This window comes from Caretta caretta, chromosome 1, assembly GCF_965140235.1.
Source record: "Caretta caretta isolate rCarCar2 chromosome 1, rCarCar1.hap1, whole genome shotgun sequence".
NCBI lineage: Eukaryota > Metazoa > Chordata > Testudines > Cheloniidae > Caretta > Caretta caretta.
The window spans coordinates 298,127,792-298,152,532 of NC_134206.1; the positions used below are offsets into that span (position 1 = coordinate 298,127,792).

Genomic DNA, 24,741 nt, shown 5'->3' on the forward strand with positions numbered 1-24,741 from the left:
ATATGTTAACTATTTTATCGGATATACTTTTGCAAAGGATGTGCCTTAGGGTTCTGTGTTCACACTTCTCAAATTCCCCACCAAAGGGCTTGCAGATGATGTCCACACCCTGTGGCATTGATAGAATTCCTTAATCTTATTATTTGATCTGATAGGGGTGCTAAAATTCATAAAGCTGCCAGACAAAATGGTTTAGATCTAAAAAGTTTTCACTACAAGCAGGATAACTTTTGCCCCCAAAAGAAACAATAACGAACCATTATGCAAGCAGAGAGAAGAAATGGCAACCTGTGCAAAAAACACAGGAAACTGTTAGGCTCAGGAAAAGCCAAAAAGCAAAACAGCAAGACATTTAAAAAAAAATGGTGTAAATACCATACTGAAGCAAAAGAAGGTTGGTTTGCTCTATAACAGGAAGTATAACCAAGCTTAATATCTCTTCAGAGTATCTGGTTCATAAATACAATGAAAACACAAAGGGGTTTATTTTACTTCTTTTTGCAAGAAGTAAAATAAACAATAATCAAACACACACTACCCAGTTAATATTAAATCCATGTCTTTCTCAGCACCTATCACCTTTTTCTCTACTAAAATATTTTTAAATTGTCTAAGCATCTTTTACTTTAACTGTTCTCCCAAAATGTCTTACAAATAATATGTACACTGAAAAGCAGTGATCGGAAGTGGAAACAGACTGTCCTACTGAGTCAGGAGTAGCAGGACTCCAGTTCAAGGAGTAGGAAGGTGATTGTTTAGAAGGGGAATTATACAACTGAAGGGGTATTTCCTAAATTAGGGCTTCATCCTGCAAAGTCCTGAGAACTCTGGTCCTGATCCAGCAAAGCACTTAAACACTTGCTTAACTTTAAGCAGATGAGCAATCCTATTGGCTCCAATCTATGCACATGCTTAAGTGCTATACTGAATCAGGACCACAATGCTCAGCACCTTAGACTGAGCCCTTAGACTGGGAAATCCAAAATCAGAATCTGGCCTAGCCTAGAACTGGCCAAAAACAACAAACAAAACTATTCACATAATTTTCCCCCTCCCACACATACACTTCTTTTTGAAATTTCATTTAGATGGTGATTTTCTGACCAGTTGCAGCGAGGACACACCTATTCTTCAAAATGTACTATGGCATCCTTAATTACCACATGTGTTTAACAAACAGTACTGCCTGGATCAGAGGGTTTGGTTTACTACAGTTGTTCTGTAACCTCCTCTCAGAAAGATCCAAGACAATTGTGCTGGGCAATTTCCCCTTTCTTGTAGAGTTCTGCAGGTTGCCATGTGTCCTGTTCCATATCCACGGAATGCCAATATGGGAGATTTTGAGATGGTTTGAGCTACTCAAAACCACTACTGTGGCAAGACACTGGAGAGCTCACATTCCAGTACTGACTAGGCTCAACTCTGCTTAACGGCTGAGATGGAACAACCGCACAGAAAGGTCTGGTGGTTAAGGCTGTGCACTCGGTCTCAGGGCAGCTGGGTTCAGTTTCTGATTCTTCTGTTGACTTCCTGGTTGACCTTGGTCAAACTGTTTACTTTCTCTGTGCCTCAGTTCCGCACCTGTAAAATGGGAATAACAATACTTCCTCTACACCTGGGAGCGAGCCTCCCAGCTCGGATCCACAGACTTGTTTTATCAAGGCTCACACTAGCCCTCTGAAGATAGCATCATAGATATTGCAGCTTGGGCTCTGAAGCCTGTTGGCATGGATGAACTTGGGAGTCTGAGCTCCAGCCCCAGCTGCAATGTCAGAGTTATGTCCACACAGCTAGCATTAGAGCCCTACTAACACAAGTCTGTGGACCCAGGCTGAGAAGCTAGCTCCCAGATGCAGAGCAGACATGCCCGAAATGCTAATGTAGTAGAAATAGTAAATAATCACATTGCAAAGCCTGCAGTGCCACTAACAAGATAATCATTTTTTATTTCCTAGCCAGAAATTGTCACTGCATCTCAGAGGACTAAATGTTATCTGGAGTGTCTGAGCTGTGATTATTTTCATGTTAATGTTCTTACCATTTCATAAATATAATATTACAACTGTATTTGGAGTAGGATTGGCTTTAATGTCATAGGCACAACAGTCTTTCTGCAATATAATGACATCCCCCAGTTCTACAGTTTACACTTAGCTGTAATGACTCCTACCTTCTGTTTGGCTCTTCATTTGCAGCTATTAAAGATCGAAGGAAGAGTGGGTGGGTGAAAGCAGGAAGGTTTAGAATTATTTTGCATTCGGGGCCTGAAGCCCAGCAAAAACAGAAACGAAATATCACAGATTTGATTTTTAAAAGGGCTTAGATCAGCATATTACATTTAACACCCCACTAATAACCTGACACAGAAGGAATTTTTACTGATGAGGCAACATATGAGAAACATAAAAGACTTGCTGCTAAATACCAGGCAAGGAGATTGCCTGATTAAATATGACAGGTGGTAATATACAGCACATTGCTGTAGGCAGCAATGCTAAAGGGTCATCAGCTAAAATCTTAAACATTTTTTCATCATTTATTCACTGAAAATGCTCAGTATTTTACCCACAAATTTCCAATATTGTATCTTCAAACATGACAGGCTAAATATGAAACTCAGTGCAACAGATTACTTGCATTTTTGAGGTGGAGCTGGGAAGGTTTACTGACCATTATGATTCATTTCAACCATTGGAGAAAGCCCATTGACTCACTCATCCCATTCTCTCTGATCTGTCTAATGGGAGCCTTTTCTCTTATCAAATATTTGAAATAGAAAAGAGTGCATTTTTGGTAAATTTTTGTTATACCAAAGGCCATATTCTGCCCTGACACACATCCTGTGCAATCCAATATTGATTTCGCTGGGGTAGCGAAGGGCATAAGACTGGGCAGAATTTGGCACTAAGCATGTTATTCATCCACCTAACAGGTGATTTGCTACTTCTGCCTTTTTAGTTTGCACAGAATCAGGGCCATCCTTAGGATTTATGGGGCCCTACGCAGTATTATTAAACTGGTGCCCCTATGCCCAATGGCAGCCCGCAGCCCGGGGAGGGGGGGCCGGACGAAACAGCAAAGGATAATGAGACTCCCGGCCTGCCTCACAGTGGCAGAGAGTCACAGTTCCCTGCAGAGACCCCCGTACCCTCTCCCTCACGCACAATGGACATGCAGAGAGTACCTAATTAAAAACATTTAACTTGGGAATAAAGTATGTCAGTCACAGGTTTTTTGATATGCCCTGAAGTTTGTCAGACATTTATTTGCAAAAACTTTGTAGTAAGGGCAAGTTAGCTGTCTTGCTGAATACAACAATTAAATATTATGGAATACATGACGCAGCTCTTCTCTGTTTTACATTTTCTTAATCAGTATTTCTAAGCTGATTTTATATTTTAAATGTACTCTTAAGCCTTCATAATCATTCCAGATTACTACATCTTTAACTCACTGAAACAAAGACATTATTTTAAATTAATCAGTAACAGAGGTTTAGTGTGTTCATAACAATGTTCATTGCTGTTAGAAAAAGAGAACACTAATTTACTTTGTGATCTCCATAACAATAGACATGTTTATGAAATTTCACCAACTTTAAAAAAAATGTTTCCAAAGATTTTAGGCATTACAAAGGATTTTATATCTTACTAAACTACTGATTTTGCCAGAGGGTTCTCTTAAAACTAGTTCATCAGATAGTCAGACTGTAAAGAAAGGGAAACTCTTTGTCCAGCTATCTGGAAGGAAAGGGGGGTTGTCCCTTTAAGGGCTCTCTTCAATGGGGCGTGGGGGGAGAGGAGGTGAAGGGAAAAAGGGATGGACAGAAAGGATAGGAAGACTTTGGGAGCAAGTTTTTTTTTTTTTACTATAGTAATTAAAATGTGTATTTTAGATAAGGGTGGTCTTTGGAAGGATTTATTTAAAAAACTGAATGTCTGAAGATCCAATCATTTAAGGCTAAAGTTGAATACTCAGATTGTGCATCTAAAAATCTATGCAAGGATTTTTTTTTAGAGATGTGATTTTATAATCTTCAGCAGCAACACACTGAAATATTTGAATAATGAAATATTTTTAAAACAAATTTTAAACTAAGGTCCCGTCGACTAACATGTTCTGAGTAAATATTACAGTAATGCACAACTGTTTTTGTCAGGAAATACAGAAACTGACAGTATATACCTGGGGGTTGGCGAATGCCTGTTAAATGACTTCATTACCCCATGAATGGCTCTTTAACAGTTTCAGTCTTGTGCTAATAGGTCTGGAACGCTTTTTCACTTTTAACTACTAGATCCCCTCCGGAGGAAGACTCACCAGGCTGCAGCAGCCAGCTGTGGGAGCCTGCAGGAAGGGTCAGAACAGGGATAGTTAGAGCCGGAAGGGTGGACACTAAGACCTAGGGGTGCCCCAAATTTTCAGGTGCTCTCTGCAGCTATGTAGGTATGCCTAAGGACGGCTCTGCACAGAATCATCATCTTGTCTCAAAGCACACCAGTATATCCCCTGATAAATACTTACCAGGGTCCCTTCTGTAGAGGGAGCCCTCTGGAGGGTTCAGTATGTGAAATGTTTGCCATGATTTTGCACAACATATACAAATAGTCTCACTAGCAGTTTGTAATAAGGGTAAAGCCCAGAAGCAGAACTCGAGAAAGGGTGGGGAATGATAAATGCAAGTAATCAATGTGAAACTCTGGCTCAGTTTTATGCTGTGCCATTCTATACAGTACTTCTGCACAGCAATTTTGAAGCAGTGAAATATGAAATTGACCAGTTACGTTAGATTTGAACAGCTCATTTCTAATTAGTGTATATTTTCTGTAGACACTTCCCACATATACAAGACCCTGCACCTAAATGTACACTGGTGAATATGAATGAAGCTGAACTTTCAAAAGTTAAGTGTCTTGGTCCTTATAGATCAGCACCACTGCTCTTTATAAAAGGCATAAGGGGCCTTATGTGATGACCTAATTAGGATTTTGTGTACAAGACATTACTCTCAGTCTCTAAAAAATTATTTTTGTTATCAGCACGTTGCAAGGAAAACCTGATCCTGTGGTCTAGGCTTGGGAAGGTGAAGTAAATCCAGGACTAAGAATACATAGTTTATCTATGGGGAGCAGTAGTATTCGTTCAGTTTCCCTAGTTGTAAAATAGAGATAACAATACTTCCTTGCATAAAAAGAGTTCCATGGATGAAAACAAATATTCTTGATAATGACATTGATATATAAAATACTAACTGACAGACAAATGTTCAGGGTAATAACATGAGAACAGTCCATGTTTCTAAAGTTAAACTGGCTCTTTATTAACAGAGATGCTGAAACTGCACCTAGAATTTAATCACTGTGCAAACAGACTGACTGCTTGCTGCCTCTACCAACCTATTCCTTCCCGCAGTCTGTGTGCCTCCCTTCACGTTCCAGGCAGGTTGTGACATCTTTCCTTTTAACTGCTGTTGTTGTTGTCTTTTGTGCCACCATTTGCTGACTTGCTGGGGCCAGAGGTTACTAGTAGATAGACCAACTCAGGGACATGGCCTTTACCACCAGCACATTGCAGTCTGTTAGACCTCATAGTCTTTAAAGTGGGCTGTCTTCGAACCAGCCTCCCACTTCTTGTACATTGCAGCTGCTGGTGGGGGACTTGCTTCCACCCTATGGCTGTATTCAATCAGTTGGTCGGCTTACTCATATGCCTCAGTTCTCCAGGTATACCTACATCAGGCTAGCTGATGGCTGAGGGTCTTTCTAAGCCCACCTCGTCCTAGCCTGAGTCCAGTATGTCTGGGGGTTCTGGCTGTCTGCTGCTACTCAACAGTTGTCTTCAATGAAGTCTCTACCACGGTTCTTATTCTGTAGCTATATCATAGGACCTGTGTCCACTGTGTTGCCTTTTGCTATTGTTTTGTGTGCCTATTTGCTGGCTGGACCCAGGCCTGCTCATCCGTGTGTAGTGGGATCAGGTTCTTGGCTTTATTGTAGTGAGCTGCCCACCTAGGTTGACATTCTCTTAACTACTTATGTGTACTGCCCATCGTTCTTCTGCTGGACCATGGCAACTTCTCATGGGAAGCAGAGTCTTGGTTCTCCAGACCATCAGCCCCTGTGCCAGCCTACTACAGTAAAAGCTTTGTTATCCATCAGGTTGGGGGAATGGGGGGGTACTGGTAAGCCAAAAATTCTAGTTAAGTAAGAGGGAGGGAGTTTGGGTGCAGGAAGAGGCTCAGGGCTGGGGGTTGGGGTGTGAGAGGGGGTGCAGGGAGGCACAGCCAGGCAGCTCTGCACTCTGCCTCCACCTGCAGGTGCTGCCCCCGCAGCTCCCATTGGCCACGGTCCCCAGCCAGTGGGAGCTGCAGAGCCAACGCTCGTGGTGGGACAGGAGCAGCACACAGCGCTCCTGTGGCCGTTCCTCCACCTAGGAGCATTGACCTGGCCATGCCTCTCTGGACACGTTGCCGCTTGTGGGGAGCCGCCCTGGTGAGTGCCGCCCAGATCCGGCACCCCAAAATCCCTCCCATGCCCCAATCCCCTGCCTGAGCCCCCTCCTGCACCCAAACTCCCTCCCAGAGCCCGCGCCCCGCACTCCCTCCCGAAATGCCAGTTTATAGAGCTTTCCAGTTTGTAAAGTGCCAGGGAACACAGCTTTTCCTGTATCTAGTTTATGGGAGGATGTATTGCAAATGGTTCAACATTTCCAGGTAGGGATTCCTTCCTATCTGTTTTGCATTTGCTGCCTTTACTGCTGACTCTGCCTACCCCTATGTAACCACAAAGCTAAGGTAAGACTTCTTGCGCTCAAATTCCCCTTTGGTGCTAAATCATTTGAATATTGCTGCAGTGTACTGAGAACCATTGTTTAAGCATAGCATGTCACGTCTGCCGTACCTTGCAAAAAAGCACCTTCAGTTTCCTGATCACAGTTCTTGCCTGAGCATCTGGCAGATAGCCCACCTCCCAGAAATGGCAGTAGTAATCTATCATGATCATTAAAAGTGAACAGGTCTGTTCCAACCTTTTCCCAGAGTTGGGTTGGGATTTCATGGAGCTGTAGAGTCTCGTTCCATTGTTGATGTCTATACTTTTTGCACATCTCGTACTATTCCATGGACTTTCTCAATTGGACATTCATGTCTGGCCAGTAGATACACTCCCTGGATCATCCCAGGCATGCTTCTCTACACAGGTGTGAAGAATGTAACCATCTAATGATGTCAGCTCTTAATTCAGCTGGGATTACTGCTCAGTCCCTTTTAAACAAAAACCTGTTTTGCACACACAGCTCATCCTTCACCTGATATTACCGGATAATCTACTTTGGCACTTGCTCCTTGAGATCTGGCTTGGAGTATGAATCGTTTTACTGATTGTAGCACCCAATCCTGTTTGGTGCTTTTATTGAATTACCTGGAACTCCCACAAGAGAGGCGAAGTTCCTGTAGCATGGTGATAGACAATCTGTTCTGGATTGTAATCTGAAATGTTGTAATCTGAAAACTATGCCCTGCTCAGTGTATGTGCAACCACTGTTGACTTTCTTGGCAGTAACTTATCCTCACCTCATAGCACTGGAGACTGAATAACGTGTGTTGTAGTGATTTGGGTGCAATCAGCAGCGGCTTATTCATGTTACCTTCTAATGGCTTGTGATCGGACTGCATGTCCACTGCCCAAAGGCAAACGGATGGAATCGTTCCATTCCAAAAAGCACAGGAAAGAGCAACTCTTCTATCCTAACACATCATGTACAACAACTGAAGCATATTTTCATGATTTTATCTGTTTCTGGGATTTACAAGAAGACCTGTCTTTCTCATGGCAAAACTGGGTGGATGCAGAAAAAAAATATGGTAATGGAAATGTATCCTCCCTTACTGAAAGGAGGAGCCTAACAGTAAAAGACATCTCTCTTATGCAGTTTGACAATTGCTCTCTGAAGAGTAATCACAGTATATGGAATATTACTAAATCCACAGATTAACAACAATATTTGCAAAATAGCACTGTACTTTGAAAAGACTCCAGGTTAATGGAAAGTAAAAACATGGTTTGGAACAGAGAATTCTGTATCACAGATAATTTCAGCATTTTCAGACAAGGTAAGGGAAAGATTTACTAGATACTCCTGCCATTTCTATTCTTTTAAAGTGCCTTCCTTTTTCCTATTTTATAGAAATACATCTATCACACTCACACTGATTAATACACACATACATATACAAATGCATATAACTTTTTAAATGAAGTAATGTTTGCTTCATCTTGGCAAATTCTTAAATATCCAACTACTGTAGCTTATTTCTGACATATAGGATTTGATTTACTCTCACTCTCAGATAGGTGCATAACTTCATTGCCTGGTGAAAGAAATAGTTTATATTGTGGATTATCTGTTAAAACGTTACAAAAAACTTTACAAAATATTTGAGAATAACAACATATGCTCACTTACTATTATAGGAATAGTTTTATGTTATATATTGTTCCATTCATACTAACAGACATAAATCCTGAAAATATAATATGCTGAATGCAGTTGAACTTGAAATGTTCGACTTTAACAGTCCATTACATTTTATTATAGCAACTCAATTCTGCACACAACATAATGTACTGAATGATTAATAACCAAAAAGATAAGATGTTACAGTGAACAAACATTGCAAACTACGTTTGATAATATATTTATAACAAAACTCCTCTTAATATTAGTTTTATAAGTCTGTGTAGAATGTGAACTAACAAGAACAGTATTGAGAGCATATGCAACTAATGGGAATATATTACATGGTGCTCAGTCAGTAATACAGAAAAGGACACCAATGGAACACCATACCACAACAACAAAAACTAGTAATCCAACCTAAATAGCACCAGGCAGCTTCAAATACAGTCATGAATGGCCAGGTAGCACTATGGAGGTCAATAAAGAGAAAGAAAGCAATTCATTCAAAATCACGGCATTAATTTTAAGGAACAGCAGAGAAGAAGGGAAAATGGACTGAGAGAGATTGGATCTTAAGGAACTAAATTATATAAATGGCATGTGATGTAATGTCTTTCTAGATTGTAATTGGATTTAATCTTTCAATAATAGAGCCAAATTAATGCCTGGTGTAACTCCACTGAAATCAATAATGTTATACCACAGCAGAACATGGTCCTTGGTAAAAAATTACTTATACAATAAAATATTTTTGGAAAAATATTGGCCCAAGTCTAATGGAAGACAATCTTTGCCCAATATTTTATGTTAGATGCCATATGAATGGTTGTTTAATAAGCTGTAACCACAAATTAACTGTAGGTAGGTCAGATTAATTTCAGTGATGTAATATGGTCTTCCCAGCTCAAAACACAAGTTCAATAAATCATTTTTGTACAAACATTGAACTCTACTGAGCCCAACAATTTAGAGGCCAAGGCAGGTATAGTAGCCAAAGGAGATTCAGTTATCTCACTATCCACTGCTTGCCAGGCTCTGTAGCGCCTAAGAGATATTCCATGAATGGAAAGCAGAGCCCTGGGGATTTTAGAGCACTGAGGCAAGCCAAGAGGTGAATTAGCATACCTGTTACAAGCAATATACCTCACGCCACAATGCAGCTAAGGCAATTTACACCAGGTGAAGATCTGGCCCTATTTGTTCTATATAATTAAAAGGATTGAGCAACCTAATTTCTTCTAGAAACAGAAGCCAAGTTTCAGAGTAGCAGCCGTGTTAGTCTGTATTCGCAAAAAGAAAAGGAGTACTTGTGGCACCTTAGAGACTAACCAATTTATTTGAGCATGAGCTTTCGTGAGCTACAGCTCACTTCATCAGATGTATTCGCAAAAAGAAAAGGAAGCCAAGTTGGCTCCTATAACAGCTTGTAGCTATTCAGAGGGAGGGGAGCTGCCATAGAGTTCTAACCCATATTTCTTTCTGATCCTAAAGAAAAACCACAATGCTAATGAAAAGATGTAGAAATTAATCCAATAAAATGGATCACATTTTTTAAACCTACAATGCTTCTATGTTGTTTAGAGCTGTAGCACACTATCAAACAAAGCATGAGTAAGAGTCTGCTCTATACCTCTTAGACATAGTACAAAACTTGCAGCCCTTGTGGATGGGAAGTTAAAGTGGCTTTTATTCTCCTTTCCATCTTCCCAATTCAGGACTGCTGAAGGGGTCAGTGTGGCTCCTGGAGTGACTCAGACTTCTGCTGAGTGCTTACAGGGTATTCAGATATCCGTCCAATTTTCAAATCATAGGTATTTGGGGTTTTTTGGATGCTCCATCAGTTGATTTGTCATTTGCATCTACTCATTCTTCCAGGCCATCTCCATCAAAAGCAGACATTGATCAACTGAAAAAAAATACTTGCAGTGACTCCAGAATATTTCTTAGCCCCAAAGTTCAATCCTGTTCCTGTTGAAGTCAAGGGAAAAACACAAATTGACTTCAGTGGGAGAAGGACCAAGCACTAACAGCATTTGTGACTGCTCACTAGCAATAGAAGGATATTTTCATGCTTCTGTTGCTCATTGTTTTAGTCACTGCACTAACAATTTCCTTTCCTGCTGTCACCGTTAAGGGTTATTTATGGATTAATGATACATGGACACAGCCTTGAACACTGCAATCTGTGGGGACAAAATTCTCATAACTCACAAGTGCAATGTCCTAGCCCTAAATTCTGAAATTGATCTAATCAAATCCACTGGATCGTGTTATTCTGGTGGTACTGGCTAGCAGAGCAGTAAAGAAGAACCATTTCAGTGGCTAAGGACAGGGTGCCAGGATGGGAAGAAAGAACTCTATTGTGGTGTGGGGCAGACAGGCAGATGCAGAGGGGAGTTGAGGAAAGGTTGTGGGTAGAGGGGATAAAACTGAAGGGCAAGAGCATCCTTTGCAATTAATGGATCCCGAACTGCAACGAATGTTTTAGATAAGCTTACAGGAAATATTTTAACTGATGTGACTGTAAATTCCATGCAACATCTCTCTCTCTCACGGTCTCCGTTATCACTAGAAATCTTTGATACATTTATGGCACGGTACAATAAGCACTATCAGTACCTATAAGGTCTTTGGGATAGCGACCATCTTGTAAATGTTTATACAATAGATAATACAATGTGGCCCTAATCCAGATTGATGCTCTGACCAATATTGTAATATAAATAATAATTAAGGATAATAATTGCACAGGCATCATAGCTATTTTAATATTTCAGATTTGGGTATCATGATTTAGCCATCATGAGTAAGCCTGTTACAAATGTATGTTTACTAAGTAAGACTTTATATCCAGATATCAAAAGAGAGCCATAATCAAAATGGTCTTGTTCAAATACAAGCTGGAAGTCAGAAAATCCAGCCTTTTTCCAAACTTTCCCACAAGTTTCTCAGCAATTTTGGCCCCAATCCCCAAGCTGTTGGGTGCCTCAACTGGCAGGTTTGAGCACCTTCGATTCCCATCTACGTCCATTAGAGCTAAATGTCCCCAGAAGGAGCTAAGTGCCCTTACCACCTTGCTGCATCAAGCTCTTAATTTGAGCCTCAGTTTCTCCATCTAATAAAGTGCAGATACTAGTACTTGCTTACCTTGCAGGTCTCTGACCCATGATGGAAATGCCACCACATCTACAACTTCATTCTTGATGTTTTTCAGGAAATCAGTAGCACGTTGGAAGGCAGTGTATTCTTTCACACAAGGTATTATTGTATGTGCGTTTTATTCTGAGAAAAACTTCTGAATATTCCCTAAGCAGCAGAAATAGAGAGCCTCTCCACTGGAGTGTGGATAGTGAATAGATTGCTCTGCTCTGCACCCCTGCTTTGGACAGATTTTCCACCCTTGGGAGCTGCTGCAGTAATTTGGACAGAGATGTGACAAACATAACCAGCTAGACTTAATTGTGACCCAGCCCAGCAAAATATTCAAACTTCAATTAATTATTTGTTAAGAATGCAAAATTCTTAGAAAAAAATTAAAATTAAAAGGCAAGCTAAGCTAAGGCAGAGTATGATTTCACTCCAGCACTCTAAATAACGGAAAAAGACAAGTCTAGTGCTAACTATTCATATAACTTCAGATCAAAGGACTATTTGAAACCAAATCATACAGTATAGTAAAAGAAACCCTTTCATTGAAATGACCACAAAAAAGACTTGTTAACTTGTCAGGGTTAACTTGACTTGGAAAATATTTAACAACTACCACCACTCTTATTTTCTCCAATTTACAACAAGCTTTATCAGCATAAAACCCTTGTTGTGAAATATACACAACGCTACACACTATGCTACTCTGTTAGAGTCAAAATCACCATTTTCCCACCCACTCTTCGCCACCTCCCCCTATCAGACAAAGCCAAAGTAACTGGGCTTTGTGCAGGCAATGCCATGGAAAGTGAGACAAAATTCATTCCCCTTAGTCCCAGCAAATACAGTGTCGATGGGCTAGATTATTATTAGAATTAGACAAAAAATAAAAAGGGACCTATCAAATGCTCTAGGCATCAGACTGCCATTGACTTCAGTGGGGTCAGGATTTCATCCCAGGTTCTCAGGATTCAGGGTTTGAGGTCTCAGACTGCCAGCCGCTGAGCAGATGTCCACATTACAAATGCTACTCTCAATAAAGGTACACTTATTGACATTCAAGGTAAAAAAGGCCAAGAATACAATGAGCGTTGAGCATTAACTATACTCCGACCCTTCGAGGTCTTTCCTCCAGAGCTGGGTAAAGGCACATTGGGAGGACAGTGGGAAGATCATGCTACTGTATGCGCTCTCTCTCTCTCTCTCTTATGAAAAAATAAGTTGTCCCATGCTTTCAACCTAGATTTTCTCCTCAGGGCTAAATTTACTTACAAATATTAGGTGGAAAAGAGAGAATGTGTTGCTATAGGTTCATAATGATGGCCTGAGCTGCTGCTGCCATAAAGCAATGGTTTATCTTTTTAAAATATACATATTCTTCAGGTACTGAAGATGAGCTATTACAGAATAGCCTCTGGTTTCTGAATTGTTTTTACTGATTAAAACAAGTTGGATTTTACTCAGAGCTCTGAACTGTAAATTCAATAGATTTAATTCATGCTTTCATTTTATTTCAAAAGCTTTTGGTCTCACTTTCCCCTTTAGGCAGAGATCATGGAAAGATGCTGAATGCTACATGCATTACTTTCTTCTGCAACACCTATAGTAAACTGGAGTGGTACTGTTATTTTCTGATTATGGTTTGCCTTTTTGCTTTATTACTGGGATTTCTGGGAAATATCTTTGCAATACTACATTATGCATACAGCATAAAGTCATGGACTAGTAGCACTATATTTCTGTTCAATCTGGCACTGTGTGACTTTACTTGGATTCTCATGGTTCCTTTTTCAGTTTACTATAATCTACAGAAGTTAGCCATATACTCCAGTCAGACATTTTGCCAGTTTAAAAGAATATTCTTCAATATTAATATCTACGGAAGTATCTATTTTCTGACACTCATCAGCTTTGATCGGTATGTAGGTGCTGTCCATCCTATCAGTTCATTAAAGTGGTGGGACAAAAACAAGGCTACATTTTGTACCATTGCAATATGGATCTTCATTTTCATTGAATCAGTTCCTGATTTTTACTATACGTTTGCAGTTGGAAGACGAAATGACACTGTAGCTTGCCTGGAATACATTGGAGAACCTTTACACTTCGTAGTGCCATTCACAATCTCCAGAGTTGTATTTGGATTCCTAATTCCAGCCACAGTCATATTTACCTGCTATATGTTGACTCTTAAGGCATTACAACAACTGAAGAAGCGTCAACAGAGAAGAAATAGAATTGCTAAACCTCTGATGTTGATTTCTGTGGCAATGATTGTTTTTGCTATTGCATTCATTCCGTATCATGTCATGATGATAGCAGTATTAATTTACAGATTGAATTACCAACTAAACTCTGACAATATAAGCATGATATTTACCATTTATGAACTCACTGAAATCATCTGCAGTATTAGCAGTTGCTTAGACCCTATCATTTTTATATTGGTAAGTAAGAATTTCCATCAAAGATTTCAAATGATAAAATGTCCTGCTAATTCTGGGTGTCACTGCTGCCATTCACGGAAGGTCAGGGATATCACTGTGGCCCAGCAGAGAATGCGGAATTAAACTGCAATCCACAAAACACCCCACGTGTTTCTCATGAGCCGGTTAGTTTCAGTGTCATGCACTTTTTAATTTCTTTTTTTCAGCATGGTTACAACAATCTCTTGGGAAAGCAAAAATATTGAGAAGCCATCTGGGAAATTAGAATTGCCAGATGGATCCACTGAAAAAGAAGAACAGGCTTTTGGGGTTTTTTTGGCCATACCGTTGACAGTTTAAATATTATTATACATTGGAGTATGTAACACCAACAGACCCCGGTCATCAGCGAGTGGGATCAAACCGAGGACCTCTGGAGCTTAGTGCATGAACCTCTACAGCATAAGCTAAAAGCTAACTGGCTGTTAGCTAAGGCTGAAGAGCAGACTCATTTTATCTCTCTTTCTAAATGGTCTCAGTGCCAACAGATGGGACAGAACACCACACCGAGGAGGTGTGTGGGTTTCATACTTCCCCTAGCTAAGGAAGCACTTCCCGAGCTTCAGAGACTTCCCAGTTGAAATCCCTGGTCATCGGTGGGCAGGATCGAACCTGGGGCATCTGGAGCTTAATGGATGAGCCTCTACAGCATGAGCTAAAAGCCAACTGGCTGTTAACTAAGGCTGTAGAGCAGACTTATTAACTGCTCTCTAAGTGGCCTCGGTGCCACTAGATGAGACAGAACACCACGCCCAAGGGGTGTGTGGGTTACATGTACACATACACATACACACACACACACACTCTCTCTCAGGAGTGCATAACATTCTGTGTAGCACAAACAAACCCAAAAGGGTTCTAAACAGCAGTTTATTCATTGTGGGTTAAATTCACGCCTGCACAGCCACCCAGCAGAAAGGTGATGTCCTTCAAGGACTGAAGTCCTGCAATGAGGCAAACACTCATGCCTTATCTGCACTGGAGTTCCACTGACACTGCTAGTGGAAAGTAAATCTACCTGCAAAGAGAGCGCGTGCTGCTCGGCCCCAAGTGAGCAAGGTACTTAAGTACGTGTGCTTAAGTCCATCCCTATATAGCAAAGCTTTGGAGTATAAATTGTTGCTAAACTAGGGCTTTAGAATTAGATTTTCAAAGAAGCCTAGTGGCTCTTTGAAAATCCCAGATCTAATGCAACAAAGGCTCAAAAAAGCAAGTTCAGACAAAACTCAATCTCCAAACTAAGAATACACATGAACCACCACAGTTATAACAGGGAAACATGTAATCAATCACTGAGCAACTAACTTCAAATGTTCTCCAATGTATTTTCTGAACACCTTACACTAGCAAAATCCATTCATGTTTTTGATTCATCTACCTAGTGAGATGGTGTTTTGACAGCACTTACACAATTTGTTAATTATTAAAGCAGCTGTGTCAGTAAGAATATTAAATTATTTTCCAAGAGCCTTGGATAATCTATTCTTGTATTTGTACAGTTCAGTCATTGTTTCGTTTCCATAGTTTGAAAATGACTTGATATAAAATTAATTCCGTGTTCTATCAGGACCAAATTCACTTTACCATACATGTTTCAACTCTGTCAAGCAAAAACAATACCTGTCTTTGTCTAGTCCAATGGATTTTTTATGTTGTCACTAGCTATTTTAGACAGCGAAATAAAGGACTATGACTTAAGCATCTAAAGTACTTGTTAAGCTGATTCAAACTGAAATATCAGATTTCACATGAAAATGGTACATCTTTGGATCTATTCTTTCCTAAGGAGTTTTATACCCAACTGGGGAGACGAGCCCTCCTTTTCCTCCAGATGCTTCTTAATCCTAAATGTGCTTTTGTTTTAAAAAAAAATAAAGGAAAAAAATAAAACTATATTGTGGAGTTTGTTTTATCCATTGATTGTCCAGTACAAACTGGACAAGTTTGTTAACAATGCACTGTGTTCCATAATATAAGCCCTCACAAATGCATCACTGGACAAATACTGAGAATACTAAATATAGACACATACATCCCGAACGTGTGGAAGTAATATTCATGGGCCAGATTCCGACACCATTTACGGAGTAAGGTGCATCTCATCAAGAGAATGGACAAGAATCTGATCCCATGTGAAGAACTACACAGCCACGGGGTGAATGAATATGTGTACCTTTGATTGCTTTCCCTGCCCTTGGCAAACTGGCCATCTCCCCCAGCATCACCCCACCGAACAGCTTCAAACAGCTGCCATTTTTTTTTCTTTAAATTGACCTGCCACAGGCACATTTCCACTCCCCAATGTAATACTGCACTCAATAAAGTTAACCTCAGTGAACACTGGATGGGCAAGATTCAGTATGGGACCAGCAACAGCTTTCCTAGGCATAATGTCACACATGTAAAGTCCAATATCTTCTGACCCTGCAGGGCATGTGGCCACAGGTTGGCCACTCCTGAATTAGATGCTTGGGGTGTTAATAGTAGTATTGCACATTAAGTAGAAAGCTCTTTTTTTTGTTATGAAAGAAGCACCCCCCTCAAAGAAGGAATCATGTGAACTGCACTTGAAGGCACTTTTTGGATTTAGAAACAAGATTAAAATGGTTTCCTCGTAAAATCCCAATCTTTACAAGACCTGAGAATTCAATCTCTGGTCACAAGGGAACCAGTAGTTGAAAAATTGTATTATTAGAAGTTCCAAGTGAGGTTGGATTGAATATGCTTAGCAAGCTTTAGACAGTTTTGTAGATAGCCCTACAGCAACTGGTATGCAATGCTTTTTCTAAGCATTGCTAAAGTGGATTTCAGAGATTCTTTAGCACAATCCATGCTTTGGATGCTTGGGTTCCACAGTAAAAAAAAAAAAAAAAAAAAAAGGAATAACAATTTTTCAAGGACAACAGTGAAGAAATGGTTTAGTCAGCACCCAGTATGACTTTACAAACTCTTTATATCAGCTAGCGAAGAGCAATGATTGCCACTACCACAGTGGTATCCAGTGATCAGAAGGTGCATACATGTAATTGATCACAATGCTGTTTGTGTGCTACATTATATAGGGCAGGCCCCTGTGCAGTGAGGCCATGCAAAGAGTGAAGGTGGCAAAATAGGATGGCTTTCCCCTCCCTCCATAAACAGCTGCATGGCCAATGGGGATGAAGCAAGGAGAGAGTGAATAGCCCTGCTCTGCAGAGAACTCATAGTGCAACCAATTAATCCGATAAAAATAAGACAGTAGCAATTCCCACTGCTCCCTCAGTAACTCCTCCAGAGAGTCAGAATGCAGACCATGACCAGCAGCCCAAGCAGCAAGGCTCCAAGTCCTGCTGCACACTCCTCGCTGGGAGGTCAGGGAGAACAGATTGGTGAGATGCACAAAGGATGATCCCCTTGGTTTAGTTAGGCAGGACCCACAGGGTTGGTGGTCCAGATCCTCAGTTCACCGCTACCTATTCAGATCCAGCTCTCCATCTATTCTACGTTTGCGGTGGTCCTGCACACCCTCTATCTGGCCTCTGTAGCTTTAGTGAAGCCACATAGTTTCTGTATTAATTTGTTCCCCTCCATACACTTGTTCAAAGGAAGGAGCACGTGGACTGCTGTATGAAAAGTGTGAGAAAGTATGACCTGGTCTACATGTCTGTTTCCATCTTGGCTTGGCCAAAATGAGGTTGGGTTTGGCCAAATGAGGTTGCTTGAAAAAACACACAGAGGCTCTTCATATCAGCAAAAGCAATGATAATATAAGTCTAAAGACTACAGGGCTGGATTGTGACTTGGACTACAAGCCCACAGAGGAGAGAAAGGGTAAGAGTAAGGAGGAGTAAGAACCACCCCCTTACACACTGTTGTAGGGCTACCCAGAACTTGTACACAGAAGTTAGCAGGTATTGCTCACCCATTTACTCCCTCCCAAGAAGGACCAGGAGCGGGCTTAATCCCCCCTACTCACTGGCCAATACAGCTGAGGAAGCATGGGAGCTGTTGTAGTTTGTTGCTGGTATAGGCCAGGAGCAAATGACTGCCCTCAACCTCCAAGCAAGCAGGAAAGAGACTGTGACTCAGGAGCGTGTCCAAGGCACAATGCCTCCCCGCAGCTGCTCCTGGGGTGGTACATCTTAGGCTCCACACCTTGCTAAGGGCTGAGCCCAAAGGCAAACAACTAGTCCTTAGAGTAGGTCTACACATTCACTGGGAGGTGTGATTCCCAGCTCAAGTAGGTGTACATAGATAGCTCTGCTCGAGCTAGCACCTAAAAATAACAGTGTAGCCGCAATGGCAGGGGCAGAGGCTGAGGCTAGCCCCCTGAGTACAATCCTACCTGACCCCCTGGGTACGTACTCTGGTGGCAAGCCTGGGCCGCCACCCATGCCACCACAGCCACACTGCTAGTTTGAGGCACTAGCTGGAGCACAGCTCGTGTGTGTACGGAGCTGGGAATCACACATCCCAGCTGCTGTGTAGATGTACCCTTAGAGGTTAATTTTAGGTTACATAATTACTATGATTCAGAGTGGAAGCCCTGTTAGTCTGTATCAGCAAAAACAAGGAGGAGTCCTTGTGGCACCTTAGAGATTAACAGGCCCAGGCTGACCTTTTAGAACCCCCCATTCCTAGGTGGTGAGTCATCCACCACCTGGCTGCTTTTCCAGCAGGTTTAGGTCTCCCCTCTTCCTCCAAGCCAGAAAGCATTGCCCTCTTCTCCCAGACAGCCAGACAAACCCTCCTGCCCCACCCCTCACCCACTTAAAGTGCAGGGCGGTGACTGTCTGGCTATGCCGGAAGCATGACAGGAGACATTAGATATGGGTTTAATCAGGCCTCAACTTTATTATTAGATGTTTGGGACTAATCCGGCAGATAAAATGTGCAGTGCAAGTGAAAACCCCCACAATTCACTGGGGAGGAGGGGAGGAGTGCTTTTTACGGCTCCCCCTCCCCCACCCCTTTCCGTTCATGTCCCTCCAGCAGATCCACTGCCGGGAACCTCCAATTCCAGCCATTCCAGGGGGGGAGCAAAGGGGGAGCCTCCATCACTTTTTCATCCAGGTCCCTCCAGCAATTCCCTTGCTGGGACCTTACCGACCACCCCCGCTCGTAGGAGGGGTTACAGTGGACTATAATGATGCAGGGTAGGCTCCCTGCTGTACCAATCATAGTCCTCAACTGCCACCAGCTTGCTCAATTACCAAGTACCTCTCCTTAATTCCTTTTTCAAGCCATTTATCCATTCTTTTGTGCTTTCATTTATGGAGTACCTGTGCTGAACATCCACCACAAAGAGGCACCAGCCATTAGCTTGGCTGCATCCTCCCCACACCCCGCCAGGTTCCCAGACATCTTCCAAGGCTTTTTTTCATATCAGCCAAAAATATGGCAGCACCTGAGTTTAACAGGTGCACCCCATTCTCCCAAAATAACTCCAGTGCCCCATAGAATATGCCAGGAGGTGAAATTACTGTCCCCCAGAAGGGCAACAAGAATTTGGCCACTTCCCTGTTCACATACTTCCTGGTTTTGTCCACCCCGGCGGGGTTCATGGCTCCCCACCTGACACTGCGCTGAAGCATATCCAACCAGACAATGTTAATGCCTGGAAAAATTGCCAGGATCTGCTTCAGGTTCCTCCTACTTTGAAGCATTAACTCCACCCCTTTAAGTGTTCCCAGATCAATTTCTCCCAGGGATATCACCAAAATATCTGGTGGCCACTGACACGCCTGCACAGCATACAAGAGCGGTATCAGTTGATCCCATAACATGCCCCTCCGTGCATGCCAACTGAGTAATGCTTCGCCACCAAATCCCAGCTGGGAGTCCTCGGGCAACCTGGATGCATGCCTATGCACCCAAAACACAATATTGTGCCCACAGATACACACCCTCGCATGTATAGCCGGCTGTCCTGTATCTGAAATGAGAACACAACCAATTAATGTTGATTTCCCACCTGTAGTCTTACATATATTCAGTATGCAGTTGACTGCCAGTGCCCGATTACCAGAATAGCCTCTGTTTCCATACCTATCTGCACTGCTGCCATAGCCGCCCCCATTCTGAACGAGTGGGGACCAAATTCATGTGCTGGCACCCCCAACCTTGTTATCCCCCGTCTCAATATGGTAATCAATTGATATGCCATGAGGGGAATCCTGTCTCCATGTACAAAAAGGGGGCCTTCTCCCTTCCACCATATTGCCATGTAAGCCCTCAATGCCCGAACAGGGCAGACCCCAGGCTTGCCACCCTCCCATAGGGTAACGAATGCACCCCGGCCTACTTGATCAGTCTGTCTCTAAGGTGCCACAAGGACTCCGTGTTGTTTTTGATAATTACTATGAAATTTCCTTCCCTCTTCTACTATCACCACCTAGCCATGCTCCATCTCTGTATCATTCAACAGTGTATAGTCCTCTATGGCTGACAACATTTCTAGAAGTTCTCTCTCCTCTTGATAAATGAGGTTATAATCAGTTGATAGCACTTTTTTAAAAACGTATTTACTCGACCATGCAGAGCTGATGCTAATGTTGTCCTGATTAAAATTAATGTTTCCCTGCAAAACAAAAGTTAAAAGGTACTGAGACATCTGCTTATATTTACCTAGTCATATTTTCATTTGGAAACACATGGTCCTAAAATGGTTTACTATAATATTCCCCATTTCAGTTTGACACATGCAAATACAGTAAAATAAAACTATTCCATTTTGCTGCAATAAGAGAACAATAAACTGAATAATTAAGAGACAAAGTCAACATTTTCACGGATTACAATATATGTTGCAATACTGTGTTCTCCTAGGTCACTGTTTGCATTAATTCTGAGGATATGGTGCCTAATAAAATGCCCAGATGGTCTTAATAAGTTAGTTAAACACTGTAATTCATTAGCCCACAAAACAACCTGCATGGTATGGGTCACAACATGCTGTGCAGCACATCCAGACTCTCAGATATGCACTGTTCTAGAAACCTGGATCGATACAGATAGAGGAGATCCAAATTTTGCAGACTCCTTAAAGATTTGAACATTTCTGGATGTGATGGACTGTGTTCAGAAATAGAGGACCAGCTTCATTAGTTATTACAGTTGAGTTGGGGCATGTTTCATCAGAGAAGCGAGAATTAAAGTGCTACTGTAGAAATCTATCAGCTGAAGGGGTAAATCATGCCGTGTGTCTTTAAACTGCTGTATGAAAAGGTATCTTTACACCTGCATGAACATTAATTTTGCTTTCCAGTGCTATGATCTCACTGATGAGCTGCCTTGAACTGAAACTTTAATAAATAAGGTAAAAGTTACACTTCTTTAATCGCAATAACCAAGTTTTCCTAGAAATTGTGGTTTTCATTTTGATTTACATAAATACCATCAGAAAAAATTGTCTTTCCTTTTCAAAACCCCCAGATAACAAAAATTTCAGCCAGATCCTCAGCTGTAAATTGGCATAGCTTCATTGAAGTCATATAGCAATGCTGATCTACACCAGCTGGAGATCTAGCCCTCAGTCTTTACAATCTACAGGTGAAATCCATTCCATTGCAATAAAGTGTGAGTATTCAGACTCTGTGCAAGTGTCATAAATATAAAGGGAAGGGTAAACACCTTTAAATCCCTCCTGGCCAGAGGAAAAACCCTTTCACCTATAAAGGGTTAAGAAGCTAAGATAACCTCACTGGCACCTGACCAAAATGACCAATGAGGAGACAAGATACTTTCGAAGCTGGAGGGGGGAGAAACAAAGGTTCTCATTAAAGGGGGTGTAGGGCTTGGGGGAATTTTGGGGGGAAAGATGTTTCCAAGTGGGCTCTTTCCCTGTTCTTTGTGTAACCCTTTGGTGGTGGCAGCTTTTAATCTAAGCTAGTAAGAATAAGCTTAGGGGGTCTTTCATGCAGGTCCCCACATCTGTACCCTAGAGTTCAGAGTGGGGAAGAAACCTTGACAGCAAGTGCTCTAATGGAGAGGAAATATCTATCCCCAGCCCAGGGCGAGGGTGTGGCATGACCATGAGTCCCTTCTCCTATCAACAGGGATAACAGTTACAGCCCAACCACACCAGTTCCACACTGTTTTGGGGGCCACTAGATCCTCATAAATGTGGATCTGTGGCCATGCACCAGCCCAGCCTATGCAAGGCAGACACAGAGACACTTTCTGTAACTCGTAGGGGTGAACAGACATTCCTCTGTGGCGGCTCCACCAGTGGGTGTCCTGTGCAGCCTACAAGTAGGGTTTTAGTGGCGTGGAAGGCCTAGTGCTGACTCGCTGTACCATGGGGAAAATTCATCCTATAACTTTCTGTTTAAGCCAATTATATATCCAAGAATAAAATTCAAGAACTTGTGTAGTAAAGATACAAACTATAGCAACAAAAAGCTGTGGGACAAACCATGCAGACATATCACTAAATCCACCTCTAACTTAAGGCTGAAACTTACTCAGCAGAGCTATTTTTAGGACATATCAGACACCCACTGGAATGTAAAAGGCAGAGGGGAAAGAAAATAGTAAATTCTTAAACTGTGCATAAAATAATAGAACTCTAATGCGTTCTGATAAAACCATAATTCATATTTCTAGTAGGGAACAAAATAAAATGTAGTTTTGAATGAAAATATCCCAAAGTGACATGAAAATCTTTACATTAGGGGACAAAGAGTATCCTTACATGAAAAATATATTTGTATGATACGGAGGGGAAAAAATCCCATAGCTTTAGGACTGGTAAACTCCCTTTCATTTTTAAATACCCACGGAATAGGTGGTATGTTCAGCTGTGCTGAGGGCATCTCAAAGTCTCTTGAGTCTTTAACAAACAGTTACTATATTTTAAAAGAAATAAATAGAAAGCATAGAAAATGTTAACATGTATCCTCAACTCTGCAGGGCAACCGTCAGAGCAAGAAGTTTTATTTTCTTCAAAGGTAAGTACTTCATAAAGGAACATGGGAATTGTCATTCTTGATCAGACCAATGGTTCCTCTACCCCAGTATATCCTGACCGTGGCCAGTAGGAAGGTGCAAGTAACCTTAGATTGGCCAATTAAAAAATGATCTGCTAATAAGGGAAATTAGACACCCTTCCCCCATTGTATTAAGTGTGAGCTGAGAGCATTTTAGGATTGAACTCAATAAGCATGAAAGGCTATAAGTGTAAAATCTGACTCTCTGCTTTCAGTTTATCCCTCTCTAACATAAATACCATTATACCTAGACATTATACCTTCACCATTACTGAAACTGCAATATCTAGGCACTGTGGAAAGGCAGGGGCCTCGTCTATACAGCAAGTTACTGCACAGCAAGCCTGGGTGTGAATCGACAGCTGTCAGTCACCAGGTGGGCTGGCTAAGGCAGGATCAGATGCTGGCTAGCATGGACACAGGCATAGACTAGAGCAGCAGCAGACTGCAGCAGGAGCAAGGGCTGGCTGGAGCAGACTGCTGAAACTACTGGCAATGGGAATACTTCCAGATGGATCACAGGCAGTGGTGTCGAGCAGACTGGAGGGACTGCTTTCCTTAAGAACCTATATACCAGCCTTGGCATCACCCAGATGTGTCCTCGCCTGTGAATTGGCTGAACCCTGGCTGAATGGCACGGGGCCTATCACAAGATGTGCTGGTTATTGCCTCTGACTCATCACACTCTGGATCAAAGATGGCTCATCAGGCTTAAGAAGGCTAGGGCTCAAAGTTAAATCAGGATTAGTCAGGCTCAGAGATATCATAACAGCGCATCAACTGTCAGGTGGACCCCGCTACAGGACACTGAAAGTTCCATAGTACACTTTGGGAGCATGTCAAAGTGCTCTACTGAACTTCTAGGATACATCTACACAGGGATAAAAGACCTGTGGCACAGCCATGGCTGGCCCAGGTCAGCTGACTACCATTCATGGGGCTCGGGCTCTGGAGCTAAAAATTGCTATATAGACATTCTGGTCCAGACTCCAGCCCAAGGTGCCAGACCGAGCCTAAATGTCTACCCAGCAATCTTTCAGCCCCACAGCCTAAGCCCAAGTCAGCTGACCCAGGCCAGTCACATCCACTGTGTAGATGTACCCCCCTAGTACATAGTAGCAGTGTCCACTTAATGAGTTAGTCTGGCAAGCTAGTGCGCTGTAGATTCAAACAATGGATTGCCATGTATTAACTAGTCATCTAGACAAGCCCTTAATGCACCACCTGAGTTATGGTGAGCAGACAAGTTTAACTCTGAATTTCTTTGCTTTGGTCAATTTAAGGTAGACTTGTGATGTCCTTTTAAATATAAGTTTTGTATTTACCGCTGTTAGTATTACATCAGGCTGACACAACTGTGCTGAATCAATTCAAAAGAAAACAGTGAAAATAGACGACACTGATTTCTTGTAATGCTTTAGAACAATTTTCAGTGAGTAAACAAACAGATGAAAAATCTGCTTTAGCAGTTGAAAAAGCAAATGTGTTTCTTGCTGAAGTGCAAGAGCTCAGCAGGTGTGATACATTCCAGATTATAAAATGTTCAATGAAAGTTACTTTGGTGAATAAATTTCTCCTCTCTCTAGATAACTTCAATATAAAGAAAATTATCTTAGTTAGAAGGCACCTAGGGAATGTGTGGTGATATGCTTTTATTGTCTTCCCCTTTTGAAAAGTTTCAA

General features: G+C 41.7%; 2 protein-coding genes across 4 annotated transcripts in view; one reads left to right on the forward strand and one right to left on the reverse strand.

Moving 5' to 3' along the window:
- Window positions 1–24,741, reverse strand: part of TMEM117 (transmembrane protein 117) — a 320,755-nt gene that overhangs the window by 275,813 nt on the left and 20,201 nt on the right. The window lies entirely within an intron of this gene.
- LOC125630287 (P2Y purinoceptor 1-like) lies at window positions 13,174–14,174 on the forward strand. The gene is made up of 2 exons (XM_048835995.1): window positions 13,174–13,222; window positions 13,399–14,174. Exons 1-2 carry the CDS (start codon window positions 13,174–13,176, stop codon window positions 14,172–14,174), a joined length of 825 nt encoding a protein of 274 aa, XP_048691952.1.